At 38.8% G+C, this 19,337-nt stretch overlaps 1 protein-coding gene across 3 annotated transcripts; it reads right to left on the reverse strand.

The window, feature by feature from the left end:
* Positions 1-340: 340 nt before the first annotated feature.
* Positions 341-4,836, reverse strand: KRT10 (keratin 10). 3 transcript variants are annotated; one of them, XM_032871587.1, is made up of 8 exons: positions 4,214-4,836; positions 3,315-3,397; positions 2,800-2,956; positions 2,549-2,710; positions 2,335-2,460; positions 1,578-1,795; positions 855-1,216; positions 341-651 (listed from the first exon to the last, which is right to left on the reverse strand). In XM_032871587.1, the coding sequence occupies exons 1-8, from the start codon at positions 4,823-4,825 to the stop codon at positions 545-547; spliced, it is 1,827 nt and encodes a 608-aa protein (XP_032727478.1). In that variant the 5' UTR covers positions 4,826-4,836; the 3' UTR covers positions 341-544. The 3 variants fall into 3 exon arrangements, with proteins under 3 accessions (XP_032727478.1, XP_032727479.1, XP_032727477.1); XM_032871588.1 differs by having other exon boundaries at positions 875-1,219; XM_032871586.1 differs by having other exon boundaries at positions 855-1,219.
* Between the last annotated feature and the right edge of the window lie 14,501 nt (positions 4,837-19,337).

Consider the following 19,337-nt stretch of genomic DNA (forward strand, 5'->3'; position numbering starts at 1 on the left):
TAGAATTTTCAGGATTGAAATTATTCAAAGCCAGAGCACTGGGAGTTTTCCATATACTGTGTATCTTTAAGAAACAGTAAGACTGGGGTCTCAGAGACTTTCACTCTGTGAGATTACGGACATGGATCCAACATACCCATAAGATTAAAACATTTACGCAAAAGGAATCATAATAATAATTCTGTCTTCAGAATTTCTGGATAAATCAACCTTCAAATGCTATAGGTCATCAATCTTTAAAGTGAAAACTATTAATTTAAATAAAGACAATTCTGACCAAATTGGATAGCTTGCATCAGTAAGAAAGTTTATTGAAATTCATTAGTGAATGAGAAAAGTATTTTTTTTTTTCATTAAAGAACACTTTCTGGTAAAGTGAAAAAAAGAAATACAGAAACCACAAAACACCTTTCAAACACCTTATTTTCAAGGAATAAACCTATTTCCATAGACCATTAAGACTGAAGTGTTTTGGTGATTTTGTTTTTCATACATCTGTGCATAATGGTCTGCGTGAAGGGTGACTCTTCCCTCTTGATGCGGCTTAATAGTAGTGTTTCCTGGTTTCCGATTCAATAATTGATGAAAGGACTCTACCATCAGGTGCCACCTCTTCAATAATTGTCTTGATTACTCTGGGTTTGCTAGTATCTGTAGGTGAATTAGGAAAAAAAAAAAAAAGAGAATTTAGACTATTGGACCACTACATTTTTCCTTCAAGATGGATGTCAAGTGTACAGTTTGCTAAAAAATGCAAGTGGGACTCTTCTCTGAGATTTTAACCTTTTTAAACAGCTCTAGAGCGTAGAAAAGCAACAAAACCATCACAGAAAGTTAAAACTAATTCTGATTACCCCAGCTAGTTTCTGCTGACCTTGGTCCCTTGGAAGAGGACTCTCCAACCGACCCAGAAGACGAGGACTTGTGACCTCCGCTGGAGCTGCCGCCACCGTAGCCGCCGCCGGAACTGCCGCCGTGACCGCCGCCGCCGGAACTTCCGCCGCCGTAGCCGCCGCCGTGGCCGCCGCCGCCGGAGCTTCCGCCGCCGTAGCCGCCGCCGTGGCCGCCGCCGCCGGAGCTTCCGCCGCCGTAGCCGCCGCCGTGGCCGCCGCCGCCGGAGCTTCCGCCGCCGTAGCCGCCGCTGGAGCTTCCGCCGCCGTAGCCGCCGCCGGAACTTCCGCCGCCGCGCCCGCCGCCGTAGCCGCCGCCGCCGGAACTACTGGGAGTAAGGGTCACGTTCGGTTAACTTAACTTTTGAAAAGTGTGGGTCGCTTTCGACGTTATTTTTACTTAAAAAATAAGCAAAACGGGTTTCAAGAGGAGAAAAAGAAAAAAACTGTCAAGTATAAATTCTGAAACCCATTACTTCAAAACAGTTTCATATTGCACACGACCCTAAGGCTCAAAATCATGGGTCATTGAAGCTGTGGCTCCATACGCCTTTTCCCGTACTCTGCTTTCTCCCTTCTCCCCCCTTTCTCCCAACCTCTGGCACTTCTTTAGGTTTTGGAAAAGCTTGGCGATTTAGAACATTGAATAAAACCAATTGGGATCATTTAAAACTTGCAGTGATTTACCTTCCTTCTCCTTCTAGCAGGCTACGGTAGGTTTGAATTTCATTCTCCAGTCGGATCTTGATGTCCAGGAGTTGTTGGTACTCAGCATTCTGGCACTCGGTTTCAGCTCGAATCTGTTGCAGTTGTTCCTCCAAAGAGGAGATCTGGGCCTGAATCTGTGAGAGCTGCACACAGTAGCGACCTTCTGTTTCAGCCAACGAGGATTCCAGGGATTGTTTCTGAAAAAGAATAAAGAATAGATAGTGACTTTGCGACCTCACTGTTTAATTAAACACAGTGAAGGTTACTTAATAATTTAATAAGACATCAAATAGAAGAATAAAGAAAATGAATAGAATTTGTGTTTTATATTTAATGGCAACATTTTAACTCAAGTATGTTCAGAGCAGGGCTGCTAGGACTTTTCTCCCCTTAACAAAGAGCTTCAATTTTATTTCCTCTTTCTTACCCCCTCTTTCCTCTTTTTTTTTTTTTAATTTTATTTATTTATTTGACAGAAATCACAAGTAGGCAGAGAAGCAGGCAGAGAGAGAGAGAGAGAGAGGAGGAAGCAGGCTCCCTGCCAAGCATAGAGCCCGGTGCGGGGCTCCATCCCAGGACCCTGGGACCATGACCTGAGCCGAAGGCAGAGGCCCCAACCCACTGAGCCACCCAGGCGTCCCACCCCTCTTTCCTCTTAAGTTGCATATTCTTATGTGGGCCTTAAAGTTTGTGTGATAAATTGAAATTATTTCAAGAGACAGAGTTATTAACGTACCAGGGCTAGTTGGGACTGTAGTTCGATTTCCAGACCTTGAACTGTGCGTCTCAATTCGGTAATCTCAGATTTGTGGCTGGACATTTGTTCAATGTTACTATTGATTTCCGTAGTCAGTTCCTTGCTCTAGAGTATTAAAAACAGGGGAAAAGATGAGAAAAAATCTGAAATAACCAAACATCCCCTGGCCTTATTAGGAAGGAAGATGAATTACCTTTTCATTGAACCAGGCTTCAGCATCTTTGCGGTTTTGTTCAGCAAGTTGTTCATACTGGTTTCTCATGTTATTCAGAAGTTCAGTCAGATCAACACCTGGGGCAGCATTCATTTCTACGTTTACATCACCAGTGGACACGTTATGAAGGTCTTTCATTTCCTGTTTGAGGAACAGAAAAATTTAATGACTGCCCCATGACCACGATGAACCCTTTTCTTGGCTGGGGGAAGTATAACTTTTTGCATCACCTCTTCGTGGTTCTTCTTCAGGTAGGCCAGCTCTTCAGTCAGGCTCTCGATCTGCATCTCCAGGTCAGCCTTGGTCAAGGTCAGCTCGTCCAGCACCCGACGCAGGCCGTTGATGTCCGCATCCACGCTCTGGCGCAGGGCCACCTCGTTCTCATACCTGGAACAGGCATAGTACAAAATACTGACGAGAACTTACATATGGAAGGTGTACTTGGGCTGAGACAAAGAAGCAAATACAGAGTTTCGTTCATATCATGGCAACATTTATTGTTCACCATAGGGATATCAGTAGTTTCATGCAAAGAAGCTTAGCATTTACTTTAAAATGCATTTTCTTCTTTTAATGTTGCCAAAAAGGTAATACTGAAATTGAAAAATTTTCTGACAACTCCAATACCATTTAACTTTGCATGAATTCAAGAAAATGTAAATACTATTGGGGTTGTTAAAGGTCATTGTTAAAAGCAACTCATGTATTTGTTGTGACAGTATTGTGCCACATTCACTTAGCTTACTTTAATCTGAAGTCATCAGCTGCCAGCCTGGCATTGTCGATCTGAAGCAGGATATTGGCATTATCAGTTGTTAGACTGAGGATCTAGAGGGAGAAGCAAAGAAATCATATACACATACGGCTTTTATGGTGGCAGAGATGAACTGCATTATTATATTCTCTTACAAAATCTTGAGGGAATTTATTTTATCTTAAATATAAAATATTGCAGGGTCACCCAGCTACTTAAATTTGAGTCATTTGTTCTCTTGAAGTTTCTATACTTTGCTGTTTCTGTATCATCTTTTTCTGGAAACTAACGGCAGTTATAAGCTGTGTTCCTGCATGTGTGTCCCCCCACTTTTATACTGGGTGATTTCCATGTATTTCAGCCAACTTTTAACTGACTCATATGTTTGGTTTAACTTGTTTCAAATATATGTTCTAAATGGGTACACTCTGGGTTGGCACACAATAGGTACAATTCACAAATTCTCACAAATGGGATACACAAGCAGTATCCCATTTCCGTACTGGAGAATTTATGTTGCTTGTCATTGGTAATTAATTTTTGTTGTTATTAATCTGAATAATATTTTGTTTTGGTTCATTTAGTAATTCTTCTAATACCTATATTTGTAAATGATCTAGTATTTTAGCTATGGATCATATACTCATTAAAACCTAAAAAATTCTCAGAAATCTGCCATCCTGTAAGATACAGAACACATGGGCTGAAGATTATAATGACCATATCATCACAAATATTTACCTTTGATAAGACTGGATTATTTTTGGAAGTAAGAAAGTAACATAGGCAAACACAGTGAATAGCTACATTGTGGTTAACTTAAGATTATTCTATTTGAATTACATGGATAAGAAATAGCCTTAAAGTTGTATTTTTAAAATGTATCTTACCTGATTTTTAAGTTCTTCGATGGTTTGGTAGTATTTGCTGTAGTCACGGGGCTCTCTCTGGCTTGAGTTGCCATGCTTTTCATACCACTCCTTGATTTTGCCTTCTAGCTCATAGTTTGATTCTTCGAGAGCCCGAACTTTGTCCAGGTAGGAAGCCAGGCGGTCATTCAGATTCTGCATGGTTACTTTTTCATTTCCAGAGAGAAGGCCGCCATCTCCTCCAAATCCACCCCCATAGCCTCCAAAGCTGCCTCCACCGAAGCCGCCTCCACCAAAGCCGCCTCCACCAAAGCCGCCGCCTCCAAAGCTGCCACCTCCAAAGCTGCCTCCTCCGTAGCCCCCACCAAAGCTGCTGCTTCCATAGCCTCCACCGAAGTTACCTCCACCAAAACCTCCTCCTAATCCTCCATAGCCACCTGATGAGCCCCCAAAGCAGCCTCCACCAGAACTCCTGCGACTAAAAGAGCCACCACTGAACCCCCCTGAGCTAAATCCTCCGCCAATGGAGCCTTTGCTGCTCGAAATTCTGAAGGATGATCCTCCTCCTCCACCCCCTCCTCCCCCACTGCGGGAGGAAGAGTATTGCTTGCTTGAGCTGTGTCGAACAGACATGGTGATGCTGTTTAGCCCACGGAGTGCTTGCTACCAAGGACAGTGACAAGCCTTTATATACTGAGAGGGTGTGTCCCACACGTGTTCCAGTTTGCTTACTTGCACGGTTTTCTTTTTGCCAGTGTAGCATCTTCACTTATGATTGCATACATTATCTTTAGTAATAACCAATTCCAATAGGTATGGTTTTGAATTTGCCCTCAGAACAACAGGAGGTTTACTATGTTGAAATTGAAAATGGGTGTTGTTCAGATGAGCTTGTGTTTCATTAGACTTTTTCGCCTTTTGAAGAACATTGAGCAACTTAAATCCAGTTTTTCTCAGCACTAATTTAGGTTGCACAGAATGTTTGCAAAGTTTAGAAAAGGAATTTTAGCCACAAAATTGTAGTTAAAATGATATTTTCAAATCATGTTTTAAACAGTTCTAATGGATTAGAACAGCAGTTAACATAAAGTCTGCCAGAATCATGATCTCTAATGGAGATCTTGTAGAAAATTCCAAGCAAACAAAAAGAAAAGAAAAAAACATATGCTAAACAATTTAGTGTTCAGAAGTTGCCACATATAAAAACTAAAGCCATTAACACGCAATTAGGAAATGTGTGTATATATTTTGTATGGAATCTTTTAATTTATTTGGAGAATGAAAGTCTATTGATACCTTGCTAAGGGAGCTGGAAGTGAGTGATGATTTAGGAATCTGCTAATTTAGTGGTGCTATTCTTTTTAACCTTAAAAAAAAAAATCTAAAATCATGAAGTTATTGTGTATATTTTAAACTTTTATATTCATCATGTGAAGGCTTTTTTGAAGACCATAATGGAGAAATTCTTAGCACAAGATAGGAAAAACTTACCTCCAGTACTTTTCTGTACTCTATGTTTGATCCCAAAACGGAGAGTTTAGGTATGTTATGATTGTGATTAAAAATTTGTTTGTAGGAGTGCCTTGGTGGCTTAGTGGGTTAAAGCCTTTGCCTTTGGCTCAGGTCATGATCTCAGGGTCCTGGGATTGAGCCCAACATCAGGCTCTCTGCTCTGCAGGGAGCCTGCTTCCCTTCCTCTCTCTCTGCCTGCCTCTCTGCCTACTTGTGATCTCTGTCTGTCAAATAAATGAATAAAATCTTTAAAAAAATTTGTTTGTAAGAGTATAAATCCAGATTTTTAAAAAATTTAAATTCACTTTATTTAACATACAGTGTAGTATTAGTTTCGGGGTAGAATTTAATGATTTACCAGGTGCATGTAACACCCAGTACTCATTACATCAAGTGCCCTCCTCAATGCCCATCAGATTAGAGACTGATGCTTGCTCCAAAAATTATGAACTGGACTGTGAACATATGTCTTCAAGTTAGATTCTGTTTCTCAAAAAAAAAAAATTTTCCTTGGATACACTGTATGTAGAATTTCATGTAACAGTTTGTCTAGTGAAGTATTTAATTAGGACTTTCATACATGATATAAAATTGTTTTTTATCCAACCATAGGCTATGATGTTTCTATTTTTCAAAAATATATTCATGAATGTCATACACATTTTTATACAGTGCCATTTGTGGTCCTGTACTTTATAATCTCTGAAATAACCTGCTGAAATACGGATGGATGGTGGTTATTATCGCTAGTGTGTAAAAGAAAATACTGAAGCTGTGCGAGGTTATGGTTTTGCCTAACAATATAAAACAGGTGTTTGAACTGAGGTTAGAAACTTTCCTCCTCTACCACTGTGTCTGTGTAGTCTCTACTCTGGTGGTTTGATCTGATGGAATTGAATGCCTCTGTTTCTTACCATAAACTTTTCCATATGGAGCAAAACAAAATGTACTTGGAAGCAAGAAAATATTGAAGGGGTATAGTATTTTGGCACACGCTCTTTTCTTACTAATTGCTTTTCATATTAGGTTTGCAGTTGCACGGTCTATGAAAACTGTAGAAATAGTTTCTTCAGGGAAAGGGAATGTGTCTGGGGGCGTTAACGAAGAGCCAGTTGTTAGAGGTTACTACTCAGCGCCTTGCAGCTCCTCCAACTTGTTAGCACATGCAAGCAGGGCAGTAGTTAAAAGAAATAATGAAACGCAACCATGGGAATTGATCTTTGTTGAAGATAGCATGCTGTAGAGGAAGGCTTTAAAAATCAGGACAGGAAAAAAAAAAAGCATTCCAGTAAGTTCAGAAAGGATGTTGAAGCCTTGATATTAATGAAAGCAATTCAGAAAGAAACCATTTTAATTAAAAAGATATTTTAATGGATTTTACCTGTAGTTATCACTAATTTTGATCTTGATCCTACCAGTTTTGATTCAGTATTATCTTTTACTTTTTTTTTTTTTTTACCTTGGTAGGGAGATATAAAATTTCAATTTATTTTCAGTTATTTAACAAGTGGTATGAAGAAATCTGTTACAATCATATTAAAGAACATGTGAAACATTTGCATGAAAGTACATGGGGAAAAATACATGTATAGAGACTCTGCTAATACCAATTAATTTAATTTAAATCACCTTTAAGGATATTATTGAAGATTCCTTAGTAACCTGCATACTCTAGAAATTGATTTGTTTTAATTTGTACTGTCATTTGTTGAAATCTGCCCTTGGCAGTAGTGAAATTACAGAAGTGCTATGGAACAATTCTACAGCTAAATTGGGTGAAAATTTATGACTGTCAGTTCTAGTCTTGGCACCATTTACACTTGATTGCCATAATCCACTGTAACTGTAATTTCGTTGTTTTTGATTTTTATTTTGTCTCTGTGAGGCACATTGATAGATATTTAGAAGACAGAGAGATGAGTGAGGCTTAGCTCTCACCCTTGAGGATTTTGCTAATCCTTTGCAATCTAATTGAGGAGGGAAAACATACATGATCCGTCTAAACACCAGACAGAAAGAGACAGATACATCAGACAGATACAGCAGATACATTACCATGTGGATGGTAAATGAAGTGGAAAGGGAGATGGGGTGGAGAAAAGGAGTTAACATTTCCTGAACATCTCCTATGTTCCAGATAGTTTACTCTCCTTTAATTCTCCCCCAGTTCTCTATGATAGGTATCATTTACCTTATTTTATAGCTGAAAAAAAGAATTAAGCTTTAGAAGGCTTTAGAAATTTGCTCAGAGTAGCACATGTTAGAGCCTGGTTTTGAACAAGACCTATGTAGCTTCAAAGATAATCCTGTTTTCGTGACACTGAACTGTCACTGTAAGACTGATGAGCAAGGAGTTTTATTGGAATAAGTTCATCTGATGAGATTTCATGGTGCCAGGGGAATTTAAGCTGAGTCTTGTAAAGGATTGATGGGATTTTTCTATGGGTGCAGCAGCAAAGAGAGGACTCTTCTGGGGAGTAGGGACTATGAAATTGTCAAACAGGTGGAGACTCTTAATGGACCACTTTGGCTGGAACAGATCATCTATATTTATTAATTTCTCTTACCAGATTTTATTGAGCATCTGCAGTATTCCTGGGGATACACAGGTGACTAAAATACAATTCCTGCCCCTTAAGGAATTTGCAGTCTACTTGGAGAGGGAAGCAAACATACCCACAAGTCAGAGATTATAATCTAGGGTAATCTGGACTACACTTGAGGCATGGACAAGGTGTTGAAGTGGTGCAGGGAGGGGTTCCAGCAGTCTGGTTGTGTGTGTGTGTGTGTGTGTGTGTGTGTGTGTGTGAATGAGAGAGAGAGAGAGAGGGGTGTGATGTATGTGAGGGCATGATGAAAGAAGAGTGACGTTTTGAGGAGTTAGTTTCTTTTAAGATGGGAATATGAAGTAATACCAGGATATTCATGTAAGAATGTCTGACAGCAGTCAGGCTCGCAGGACTACAGTTCAGGAGAGAGATTAGAGGAGACTTCAGGATAGGTAGGAAGGAATTTAGAAAGAAATTAGCAGAAGGTCTAAGCCTGAACTTTGAGGGATGACCACTTTAGGGGCTGGGAAGAAGAGTGAGAGAATGATACTGAAAAGTAGGGTACCTGTAATGGGGAGAGAGGAAGAAGGATCATGGAAGCCAAGGGAGGAGGCCCAGATAAGTGGGCTGGTCTGCAGAGAGGTCAAAGTGAAAGGAGATTGAATAAAGACTTGATTTGGCAGTTAGGAACCACTGGCATCCTTCCATGGGGGAAGTTTAGTGGAGTTTGGTGGGGCAGTCCACAATGTATACTTAATATTAGAATTGACCACTTTGCTTATTGTATTTTGTTTTCGTGTAATCTAGTGTATTAGTTTCTTCTCTAATTGCTTCTGGATTTGGAATCATGGTTAAGGCGGGTATAAATGCTGTTCTCATGGGGTTAATTTGGTTAGGGCTCTTAAAGCATGTTGTTGATTCAACTTTGTTATCAGCTTGATTTGTCTCACTGTTGGGATTTGGATCTTTCCTATTTCTTCCTTATTTTGCTTCAAGTAAAATTCTCTTTCGAAGTTTCTAGTTGAAAATTCTGTTTGCAAATTTCTTTCTCTGATCAATTGAAATATAATGAGTAATTTAGGTAGTTATGAGAAGACTCTGGTAATGCAGATTATGTCTTGAGATGGCAGGATTGATAAGTAAATGTTTAGAATTTTCTGTTGTTTATCACATAAAGCTTGAAAGGTAGACATATTTTGCTTGAATGATCTGTGACTTTGTGTAAATTGCTGAATGTTCCTTTTTAATTACCACCCACAGAGTCAAAGCCAAGTGGAAAGTTGTACAACTGTCTGATGGGTTTGGTACCCTCCTTGCAGAGATTCAAGTAACTAGGCAGTGATTACTAATTAACTAAGATATTGGTAAGGCCCGTGGTGGCTTTTCATTGGAAAACATCTAAAATTCAGGGTTCTAAAATCTGTAGACACTCCCATATCACACAATTTTCCTGAAACTTCTGGGGCTGTGCTGTGATGAAAGCCACAAAAATATGGCCACTGCATGCAGGCTTTTCAGTGAATGTATCAGAGTGGTTAAGTGGGTGGGCTCTGGAGCCAGACCTCTGGGGTTATAACCCATGCCCCACCACTCACTGTGTATCAGTTTCCTCATTTCTAAAGAAGGATGATAATTTTCCTTACTCTGCAGTGTTGTGGTGAGAGTTAAATTAGTTAATAAACCTAAAGCATTTAAAGCAGTGTTTGATAGACATAGAATAAGTGCTTAAGACATGTGTGTTTTTGTTACTATTACTGTGATCTGCTTCTCAGAGCCCAAGCCACTGTCTAACTCACAGCAGGCCAGCAAAACACGAGTGAATGAAAGGATAAGGTTAGAAGTTGGAAAATGTCTAGCAAGGAGGAAAACATGGCCAGGAAGGGGGGTAGACAAAGGAAAGGTGTGTCTTATTGATAACTTCGTGATAAACCATGTCAACTGTTTTTCTCTAAGGGATATATGCTTTCCTCTTTAACTCCATTCTTTTCTTTACCTCCTACATCCAGCAAATCACCAGTTTTGTCACTATTTCTTTTGTCATAGCTGATGTATCTGTCTCTTTCTGTCTGGTCTCACTGCAGCTGCCCTAGTCCAGACTTTCATCACCTCTGTCATGGATATTACATCACCAGCTTCTGAGGACGTTTTCTTGGCTCAGTGCTATGTCACCTCTTTACTGCTACAGAATTAATGTTCTTGAAGAAGTGTTGTCATGACTTCATCAACGTACTCAAGCACCTAACATGGATTCTTTTGTGGGTGGATGAAGTCTTCTCAACAGCCTTGCTCTCTCTGTCCAACTTCATGCTCCCTACGGTGAGTAAGGATGGCAGTAGGGAAGGAGAGCTGCATTCTCCTGATGATGTAATTATGTGGCCTCGGGCAAGACACTCTGCCTCTCGGTGTCTCATTTTACTACCCCATAAAATATGGGTATTAATGTAGGTTTCCCCGCTATTTGAAAGTAGAGTGTTTGGGCAAAGCGAAGAAGCAGTTACCGTTAATTTATATGAAAAAAATTTTGAGCATCCCCAGATCCCCAAAATAACCTCTCATAGGCTTTTCTGATCCCGTGGGACACATCTTGCTAATGGGTACACAAAACAGATTGAGATAAAGCACAGGTGCTCACAAACCCAGTTCAAAGCTGTGGCAGCTTCATGCTGAGATACTGAACGTAGTTCTCAGGGAGCTGGGTGGTGCCATTCTTGCTAACCACAGCAATGGCTCACTGCAAGAAACACTGAGTGCTATTTTTGCTTTGTGCCTTTTTCATAAAAGTGAAAATCTTTGGATTTTTACCAGTTAATGAAAACAGGTACCAATGCAGGTCTTTTGTAAAAGCAAAATCACACAGAGGCACCTGGGTGGGCAGTCAGTTAAGTGTCTGACTCTTGGTTTCAGCTCAGGTCATGATCTCAGGGTGGTGAGATTAAGCTCCCAGCTGGGCTCTGCGCTCAGTGTAGAGTCTGCTTAAGATTCTCTCTCCCTATCCCTCTTCCTCTGTTCCTCCTCCTGCTTGCTCTCTCCTCTCTCTCTCTAAAATAAATAAATAAATAAATAAATAAATAAGACCTTAAAAAAAAAAAAGCAAAATTGCATAAAGGTGAACTTTCAAAGAGCAGGGGATGCCTGTACTAGTAAATATTAAAATATGTGTAATAATCCATGATCCAATGAAAAGCATTTCCATTAAAAAATTCTTTAAACATAAGCAAGCCTTTTTAATCTTGGCCAAGATACCATGCTTTATCTGTAAATTTAAGGCCTTCCTTTCTTGCTCATCGTTTGGAATGTCTCTCTTCCACTTGGCTGCTTATTCAAACATTCTAACCTCAACTCTAAACTCTGGCTTGAATGCCTTCTCTTTCATGAGGTTTCTCACCATTAATAAGTTATGCTTGTCTCTTTCGTTTCCTGTGGGTGTAACCTAGTATTTTGTAATGTGCTATGTTATTATTTTTCCCAATGAGATAAGGCATTTAAGTCCCTTTAGAGAAGGGAGGGTACTTTACACCCAGTCGGTACCTGGCAGATACTTACTATTCTCTGAATGTTTTTATATCACCCCAGTGTCTTTTTCTGCTTTCTTTTATTTGACTTTATTTTGTAGTCTAAACTCTTTCCACATATTTTGGCAATGACGCATGTTCACAATTTAAATAAAGGCTAGTTGAAGACAACTAATTTTGCTTTAAAGTAATTTATAATACTTTCAGTTGTTAGAATGTTGCATAAGAATGATAAAAAATCCAATATTCTGCATAGGTATTTTAAGATATCTTAAAATATATAAAGATATATATCTTAGACCACATATATATTTAATATATATTAAGAAAACATTTTGGGCCTCACTTTTTCCTCTTCATTAAAGATCCCCATTTTGGTTTTGGGTGTGTTGAGATGATCTTGACACTGGCATACTGCTAAAAATATATTTGCACTTCGAAAATTTCAAAGTTTTTATTAGGAAAATTGGCTATTTTTGTTGGTTTTCTGGATAGATAGCAAATGAATTTGGTGTAATTTAAAGATTAAATGTTATGTGACTTAGCTTTTATGTTTTGTTAGCATGGTATAGGTTTCTTCCTTTTGAGTTCATTACATGATCATTATGAATTAACCTTCATTAGGAAGAGAATTTACCCATGTAGAACAGAAAGCAGAAACATAATATCCCTTTTGGTTTTCATAAAAACTAGTAAAGATGAAAGTACCAAGCCAACCAACAAACCTCCAACAGGCTCCAATATGAAGATATCAAAACTGAACACTGTCAAAAATACAGTGGCTGTTTTCTTTCCTCATTCCTAAATCCGAGAAAATTCCTTTAAGTCCATTTGTGGTTGTTTATCAAAATTGGTCATCTCAAAGATGGCTGGTAATGAGAAAAAGTAACTTTATTATCAAATCTTATTAATTTTTACTTAGGGAATCTGGACAGATGTAGAAAAAATAGAGAAAATTTTGAATTCAAAATGGTATACACAGAGGTTAAAACTATAATAAAAGCAGTAATCCCCTACCCTAGTAATTTTAAATGAATATATGTAATGTGCTTAAATTTAAAAAATCGTATGAAGTTAATTTCTTAATTTTATTGCTTAGAGATTTTTAAAATACTTTAAAGAATTGAACAGTTTGTCAGTTTCATAACAAATTGAGAATAGCTCTTTGTCCAAATCACTGTGTGTGTGTGTGTGTGTGTGTGTGTGTGTGTGTGTGTGTGTGTGTTGGGAATGGTAAGGGATAGATTTCAGTAATTATTTAAATGTAACACATAATAGCAATGGAGAAAATTTACCATAACCACTCTGTGTCCTCTCTCCACAAGGTTGATGAGAGATAACTCCCAAAGAACTTTTAATTTCTTGGATTAAATTTACTAAATAAATATGTAAGTAACATTTGCAAAGTCAGTCCTCAGATAATTAAAGCTTATGGAGACTTATTCTAGGTTCCAGAACCCATGACAAGCACTTGACCTGAATTTTTGTCTCATCAAATCCTGACAGCGATTGTATGAGATAGCTTTTATTTTAACTGAAAAATTAAGTAGCTTGCCCAAAATTTTTCAGTGAAAGGACTCAGCTGGGATTTGAATACAGATCTATCTTTAGAGGTTTTGCTTTAACATCACGAGTAACTTAAAACTCTCTGGAAGTGATTTAGGATTGTATTTTCCAGTCTTGTAATTTAGGAAATTAACAGGAACATGGGGATTCTATTTTCTTTCTCCGATTGGATAAGCTTTCTTCAATATCATTTCATCTGTGATGGAAGAATGGATTAATTTGAAAAGAAAGAGAATTAATGGGGCGAGAATTCTGCTGTTGAAGGGGTCAGACTTGTCAGTCTTGTCTGTACCCTGGCTAGACTCTGCCTTAACTTTCTGCAGGTCTTTTTGTCTTGGGTTTCTAGAGATTCCAGCTTCTTTGGCTGGATTGTCCTCCGCTCCAGACCAGTCATTAAAATAACAAATCAGAGCAATTAGCCACCATGCATAATTGCAGTGCTAATCCTTTTATTATGCTGGCTTTTCTAGACAGAGCTAACACCCATTATGGAGATTAACTGCTTTTTATAAAGTTTTTACTCTAAGTCTTGAGCAAGTAGTGTATTATCAGAATTAATTTGAAAGTAAATTGTGCCATGAAGGGATTCTGTTTCTTTGGGATTTTCCTTAATCCAAAAGCTACCCAATTTTTCGTGACTCACTAGTATTTCCTGTATTGATCGTTTTGGTTAAAATGTGGAGTTAAGGTTAGAATTTTTTAGTCCTATAGCTTACATATAAATGAGTGGATATTTATAGAACTGTAAGATGCTGTATTTTTTTTTTTTTTTTTACGTTTGGAATACAAATGCTACAATCTAAATATGATCTAGTAGAATTGCTTTAAAAAAAAACCTAAAAACCCAACACAAACTATCCAGTGACATGGACTCTGTAACTCAATGGGGATAATTGTTATAATACAATGACTGATATATATAAAATACTCACACCTATGGCCATCAGGCTGCTCTTAAGTATAAGAATACTATGAATAGCAAAAACTTTCATCACTAACATTTATTTAACATTTATTCTGTGCCAGACACGGTAAAAACTCCATGTACATTTTCTCATGGAACAACACTGTATGGCAGATACTATTTTTAGACCCTTTCTAACAGAGGAGGAAACTGAAACGTTTGGTGCTTGTGTGTTGGGCACAGGGTGGTACAGCTAATACATTAGTATCTGAGCTAGAATTGAAACAGCTCTGTCTTGTCTAGATCTTACACTCTTAACCACTACCTTTCACTGTCAGATGTTCAGTTAACCTTTGTGGTTTCAAAGACCATCCCAGAAATGTAAATTACAGTGGTGAGGAGGGTACCTTTTTATTATAACCAGGACTGTTTTAGGATGGGCTTACATTTCCTACTTGTAAATGAGCTAAATGGAATTTTGAAAAAGTAAGCAGAGTTGAAGATTATTCCTTTTTGTTAGGTGATTTTAAAATGTTATTTTCACAGCTATTCTGCAATACCTTTTGATGTGGGTATGTTTTGAGGGTAATGGATTTGATTAGGTGGGAGTGGGTCAGTCACAATGGTAAATTATTTCATGGTGAGTGCTATTTGGCCTGATATTTTAGGTTTGACTACCCATACATAAGCAATTGAAGAACTGAGTATTTAATAGGGACCTAGGGTTTTAGTGGATTATTTTATCACTTACCCAGACTTTCCATTCATTAGTTCATGGTACTTTTCAATCTCATTCACCAGTCAAAACTTAGGAATTGTTCTAGTCAACATTCTGGCTCTGCATTCAAGTACTGATTTGTTGAACTTGACCCTCCAGATTACTCATCAGTTTTTGATTTGTGAAAGTTGACCATATTAGTTGGTTCCTTCTAGTTTTTGTCAAACTGGACTCAAAGGATTGTTGCTGCAGGAATGGACCATAAAAGTGAACAGATGATTTGTTAAAAATTGCAGCATAGAAAAACGGAGCGTGGTAGAAAAACAGAGCAATGTAGAAAGAAAGAACGTAATCTAAAACAACTGCCAGACAGACTTTGATTTGTGATTTTAAAGAAACTGTTCTTGGCACCGCGCCTTCCTCTCTTATTTCTGATTTACTGTTTCTCCATTGTTTAACCTTAAACAGAGTAACTTTTAGTTTTAACAGTGAAGAGATTATTCTATAGACACCTAAAATGGTTTGAGAAATCTGTGATCAGTCTTGTAACTGTCACGGGGAGAACAATTTGGACTTTCAGAACAACACATTGCAACATTCTTACTAGAGATGGTTGGGCCTGAAGCTTTAATTCCAGTGTCCAGAGAGTTTGCTGCAACTCAGCCATCTTATTCCTGCTGGTACTTACCAGCAGAAGCCAATGCATGCCCATTTAGTTCTTTACTCTGAAACCGTAGAGTGGAATAAAAATAATAAACACTTGGTATCAGCTTAGTACTGGATGATTTTTTTTTTTCTTGGTGATTGGCTCACCTTTCCATTGACGAGGCCTCAGCCTCTCTATGGCTTAGTTCTGCCAAGACCTCATACTGCCTCCTCATCTGGTCCAGCAGGGTGGTCGTGTCCACTCCTGGGACACACTGATTTCTACATTAACTTCAACATGAAGTACTTTTCATGATACCCTTCATGTACCGATTCAAAATAAAATAATTTGAAATGTCACAGGTTACTTGGTTTTTGCATCTGGAATATGATAATGCAAATAGATTAAAAAGATAAAACTGGAGGGGCACCTAGGCGGCTCAGTGGGTTAAAGCCTCTGGGCTCTCTGCTCGGTGGGGAGTCTGTTTTCCCCATTCTCTCTCTCTGCCTGCCTCTCTGCCTACTTGTGATCTCTCTCTCTCCGTCAATAAAATAAATAAATAAATAAATAAAATAAATAAAATCTTTTTAAAAAATTAAAAAAAACTGGAAATGTATTTTTAGAAATCATTGTTGAGGTTTTAACAATTTTCTAGGCGATTACAAAATTACCAGTGTTACCAGATTTAGTAAATAAAAATACAGAATGCCTAAATAAATTAAAATTTCACATAAACAATGATTACTTGTTTTTTTTTTTTAAAGATTTTATTTGTTTGAAAGAGAGAGTACAGTGGGAGAGGGAGAATCAGACTCCCTGCTGAGCAGAGCCCGAGGCCCTTCTAATTTTCTGAGCCCCCTCAAATGTCATAGCTTTCTTCCAAGGCCTTAACAGACCCCTAGCCACTTCCAGCACTGCTTTGCTGTCGAACCCAGAGCAGGAAGCCATTGTGTGCAAATGTAGCAGAGAGCTAAGATTGAAGTATATAGCCTCAAAGTCAGCAAACTGTGGAGACCATTATAGAACTTTATATATGTAACACTGTAACATTACGTTGTCTTTAAAGAGCAGTTTGTAAAAAAAAAATACCTAGTTTTTAGGCATCAGTTTAATTTCTCTACTTAATTTAGAGATTGACAGGCCATATATGCTCAAGTGATGCCTCCCCAGGGTGTTGGTTATATATGACAGGAGACTACGTGCGGGTGGGAAAAACAAAGATCATTTTATGACTTTGCTTTTTGAACCATGATATATAATCATTTTTTATTGAAATCCTGGAGGCATGCCTGTCACAGAAGAAAACGTTGTTTCCTTCTGACCCTTGTGTTCATTACACTCTCATGCTCTTGAGCCTAGCTCAGTTTTCTCTCTTCTTTGTGTAACTTTGCAAGCCAACTACCAGTCTCATTCCTGGGAGTCTGTGCCGGGTAGTACATATGCTTAGGAATCAAACCTATGTGTGTTCACTGTTTTCCAGCCTGGATAAAAGTTACTTATGAGTTTGTCTCAGTTTCCTCATATGTACAACTTCCAAAAGATGTTGGGAAAACAAATGAGAAATGAGTATTAATGCCTGGTACATAATAGGCACTCAATAAGTGCTCGTTCTCTCCCTTACCCTCTTCTCCTCCCTGTTCCTCACTTTAATCCAGAGTGGTCTTTATTATTTATTTTTAAATTTTTAATATTTATTTATTTTTATTGTGTTATGTTATTGCATATCATACAGTACATCATTAGTTTTTGATGTAGTGTTCCATGATTCATTGTTTGCAAATGACACCCAGTGCTCCATGCAATCCGTGCCCTCCTTATTTTTTTTCTTTCTTTTTTTTTATTGTGTTGTGTTAGTCACCATACAGTACCTCATTAATTTTTGATGTAGTGTTCCAAGATTCATTGTTTACATATAACACCCAGTGCTCTATGCAATACATGCCCTCCTTAATACCCATCACCAGGCTCACCCATCCCCCCACCCGTGTCCTTTCTAAAATTCTCAGTTTGTTTCTCAGAGTCCACAGTCTCTCATTTTTGTCAACCCTTCTGATTCCCCACCTTCATTTTTGCCTTCCTTCTCCTAATGTCCTCCATGCTATTCCTCATGTTCCACAAATAAGTGAAACCATATGATAATTGACTTTCTCTGCTTGACTTATTTCACTCAGCATAATCCCTTCCAGTCCCATCCGTGTTGATGTAAAAGTTGGGTATTAATCCTTTCTGATGGCTGAGTAATATTCCATTGTATATATGGACCACATCTTCTTTATCCACTCATCTGTTGAATGGCTCTTTCCACAGTTTGGCTATTGTGGACATTGCTGCTATGAACGCTGGGGTGCACGTGGCCCTTCTTTTCACTACAACTGTATCTTTGGGTTAAATACCCAGTAGTGCAATTGCTGGGTCATAGGGTAGCTCTATTTTCAACTTTTGAGGAACCTCCATGCTGTTTTCCAAAGTAGCTGTACCAGCTTGCATTCCCACCAACAGTGTGAGAGGGTTCCCCTTTCAGAGTGGTCTTTAAAACTCATGACCCTGGGATACCTGGGTGGCTCAGTTGGTTAAGCATTTACCTTTGGCTCAGGTCATGATCCCAGGGTTCTGGGATTGAGTACTGCATCAGGCTCCTTGCTTACAGGGAGCCTGCTTCTCCCTCTGCCTGCCACTCCTCCTGCTTGTGTTCTCTCTCGTTCTCTTTCTCTGACAAATAAATAAAGTCTTAAAAAGAAATAAAACTCATAACCCTAGTTATATCACCATTCAAGACATACTTATTGAATGCTGCAGTGGGTGTCAGGGACTCTCACAGGATGGTTATGGGCCTCAGAGATTAGACAGTTGTTGTACATGCCTCTTGACCAGAGTTCCTCCTAAGTTCAGCAACTGAGCATGTGCTGATTCTAGATATCCATGCAGATCTCAGACTCCTCTGGACAGAACTGTGGAGTTGTTAATGTTTGTCATTGGCTCTCTTTCTTTCTCACCCTTTCTTCTCTGGATTGAAATCTCTCTGCCCTTCCTCTGAAGCCATGGGCTTCCTCTCTTTCTTTTTTAAACAATTAAAAAATATATTTAATTTATTTATTTGACACAGAGAGAGAAAGTACAAGCAGGGAATGCTGCAGGCAGAAAGAGAAGCAGGCTCCCCGCTGAGCAGGGAGCCCGACCTGGGGCTCTATCGCAGGACCCTGAGATCATGACCTCAGCCAAAGGTAGACACTGAGTCGGCTGAGCTACCCGGCCCCATACATGGGTTTTCTTGTGTTTTAATCCCCTTTTCTGTCTAAGGAGAAGATACGGTAGTGTTCATTTACACAAGTAGAAATATAGCCTTATTCACTGTGCTATTCCGGGTACCCAAGCATTTGCATTTTGAATTTGTTCTTCAATTGAGAAATAAGAAATTGTTCCTCATGATAGGATTTTCAGTTCTTGGTAAGGAGAAGGGAGGTTATTTTGGGCAGAAATCGGTTGAAAGCACAGTTTTGCACTTAAAAGGGCAGCCTTAAGCAAAAATGTGATTTCATCTGTCAGGAGGTATGTGTGTGGGGATAGACTGAACAAGAAGGCACAAACTTTCTTATTTCTTAATCTATGCCCAGATTTCTTCCTGTTTCCATGCCTGTATCTCAGAGTTCTGTTCCAGATGTCTGCTCCGAATTTCTGGAAGCCACCTCTCCTTCCGGCTTTCTGTCTGGCACTTCTTCCTCTCCTAGTCTGTCCTAAGCA

Source organism: Lontra canadensis, unplaced genomic scaffold (genome assembly GCF_010015895.1).
Source record: "Lontra canadensis isolate GAN:19392208 unplaced genomic scaffold, GSC_riverotter_1.0 scaffold43, whole genome shotgun sequence".
NCBI lineage: Eukaryota > Metazoa > Chordata > Mammalia > Carnivora > Mustelidae > Lontra > Lontra canadensis.

What these genes read in the sequence shown, in the direction of transcription:
- KRT10 (XM_032871586.1), bottom strand. Translation starts at nt 4,825, where the DNA reads ATGTCTGTTCGACACAGCTCAAGCAAGCAATACTCTTCCTCCCGCAGT. An exon ending in AAGCCTGGTTCAATGAAAAG is followed by an intron (nt 2,461 to 2,548) that starts GTAATTCATCTT and finishes TTAATACTCTAG; the next exon opens with AGCAAGGAACTGACTACGGA. An exon ending in TACAGTCCCAACTAGCCCTG is followed by an intron (nt 1,796 to 2,334) that starts GTACGTTAATAA and finishes ATTCTTTTTCAG; the next exon opens with AAACAATCCCTGGAATCCTC.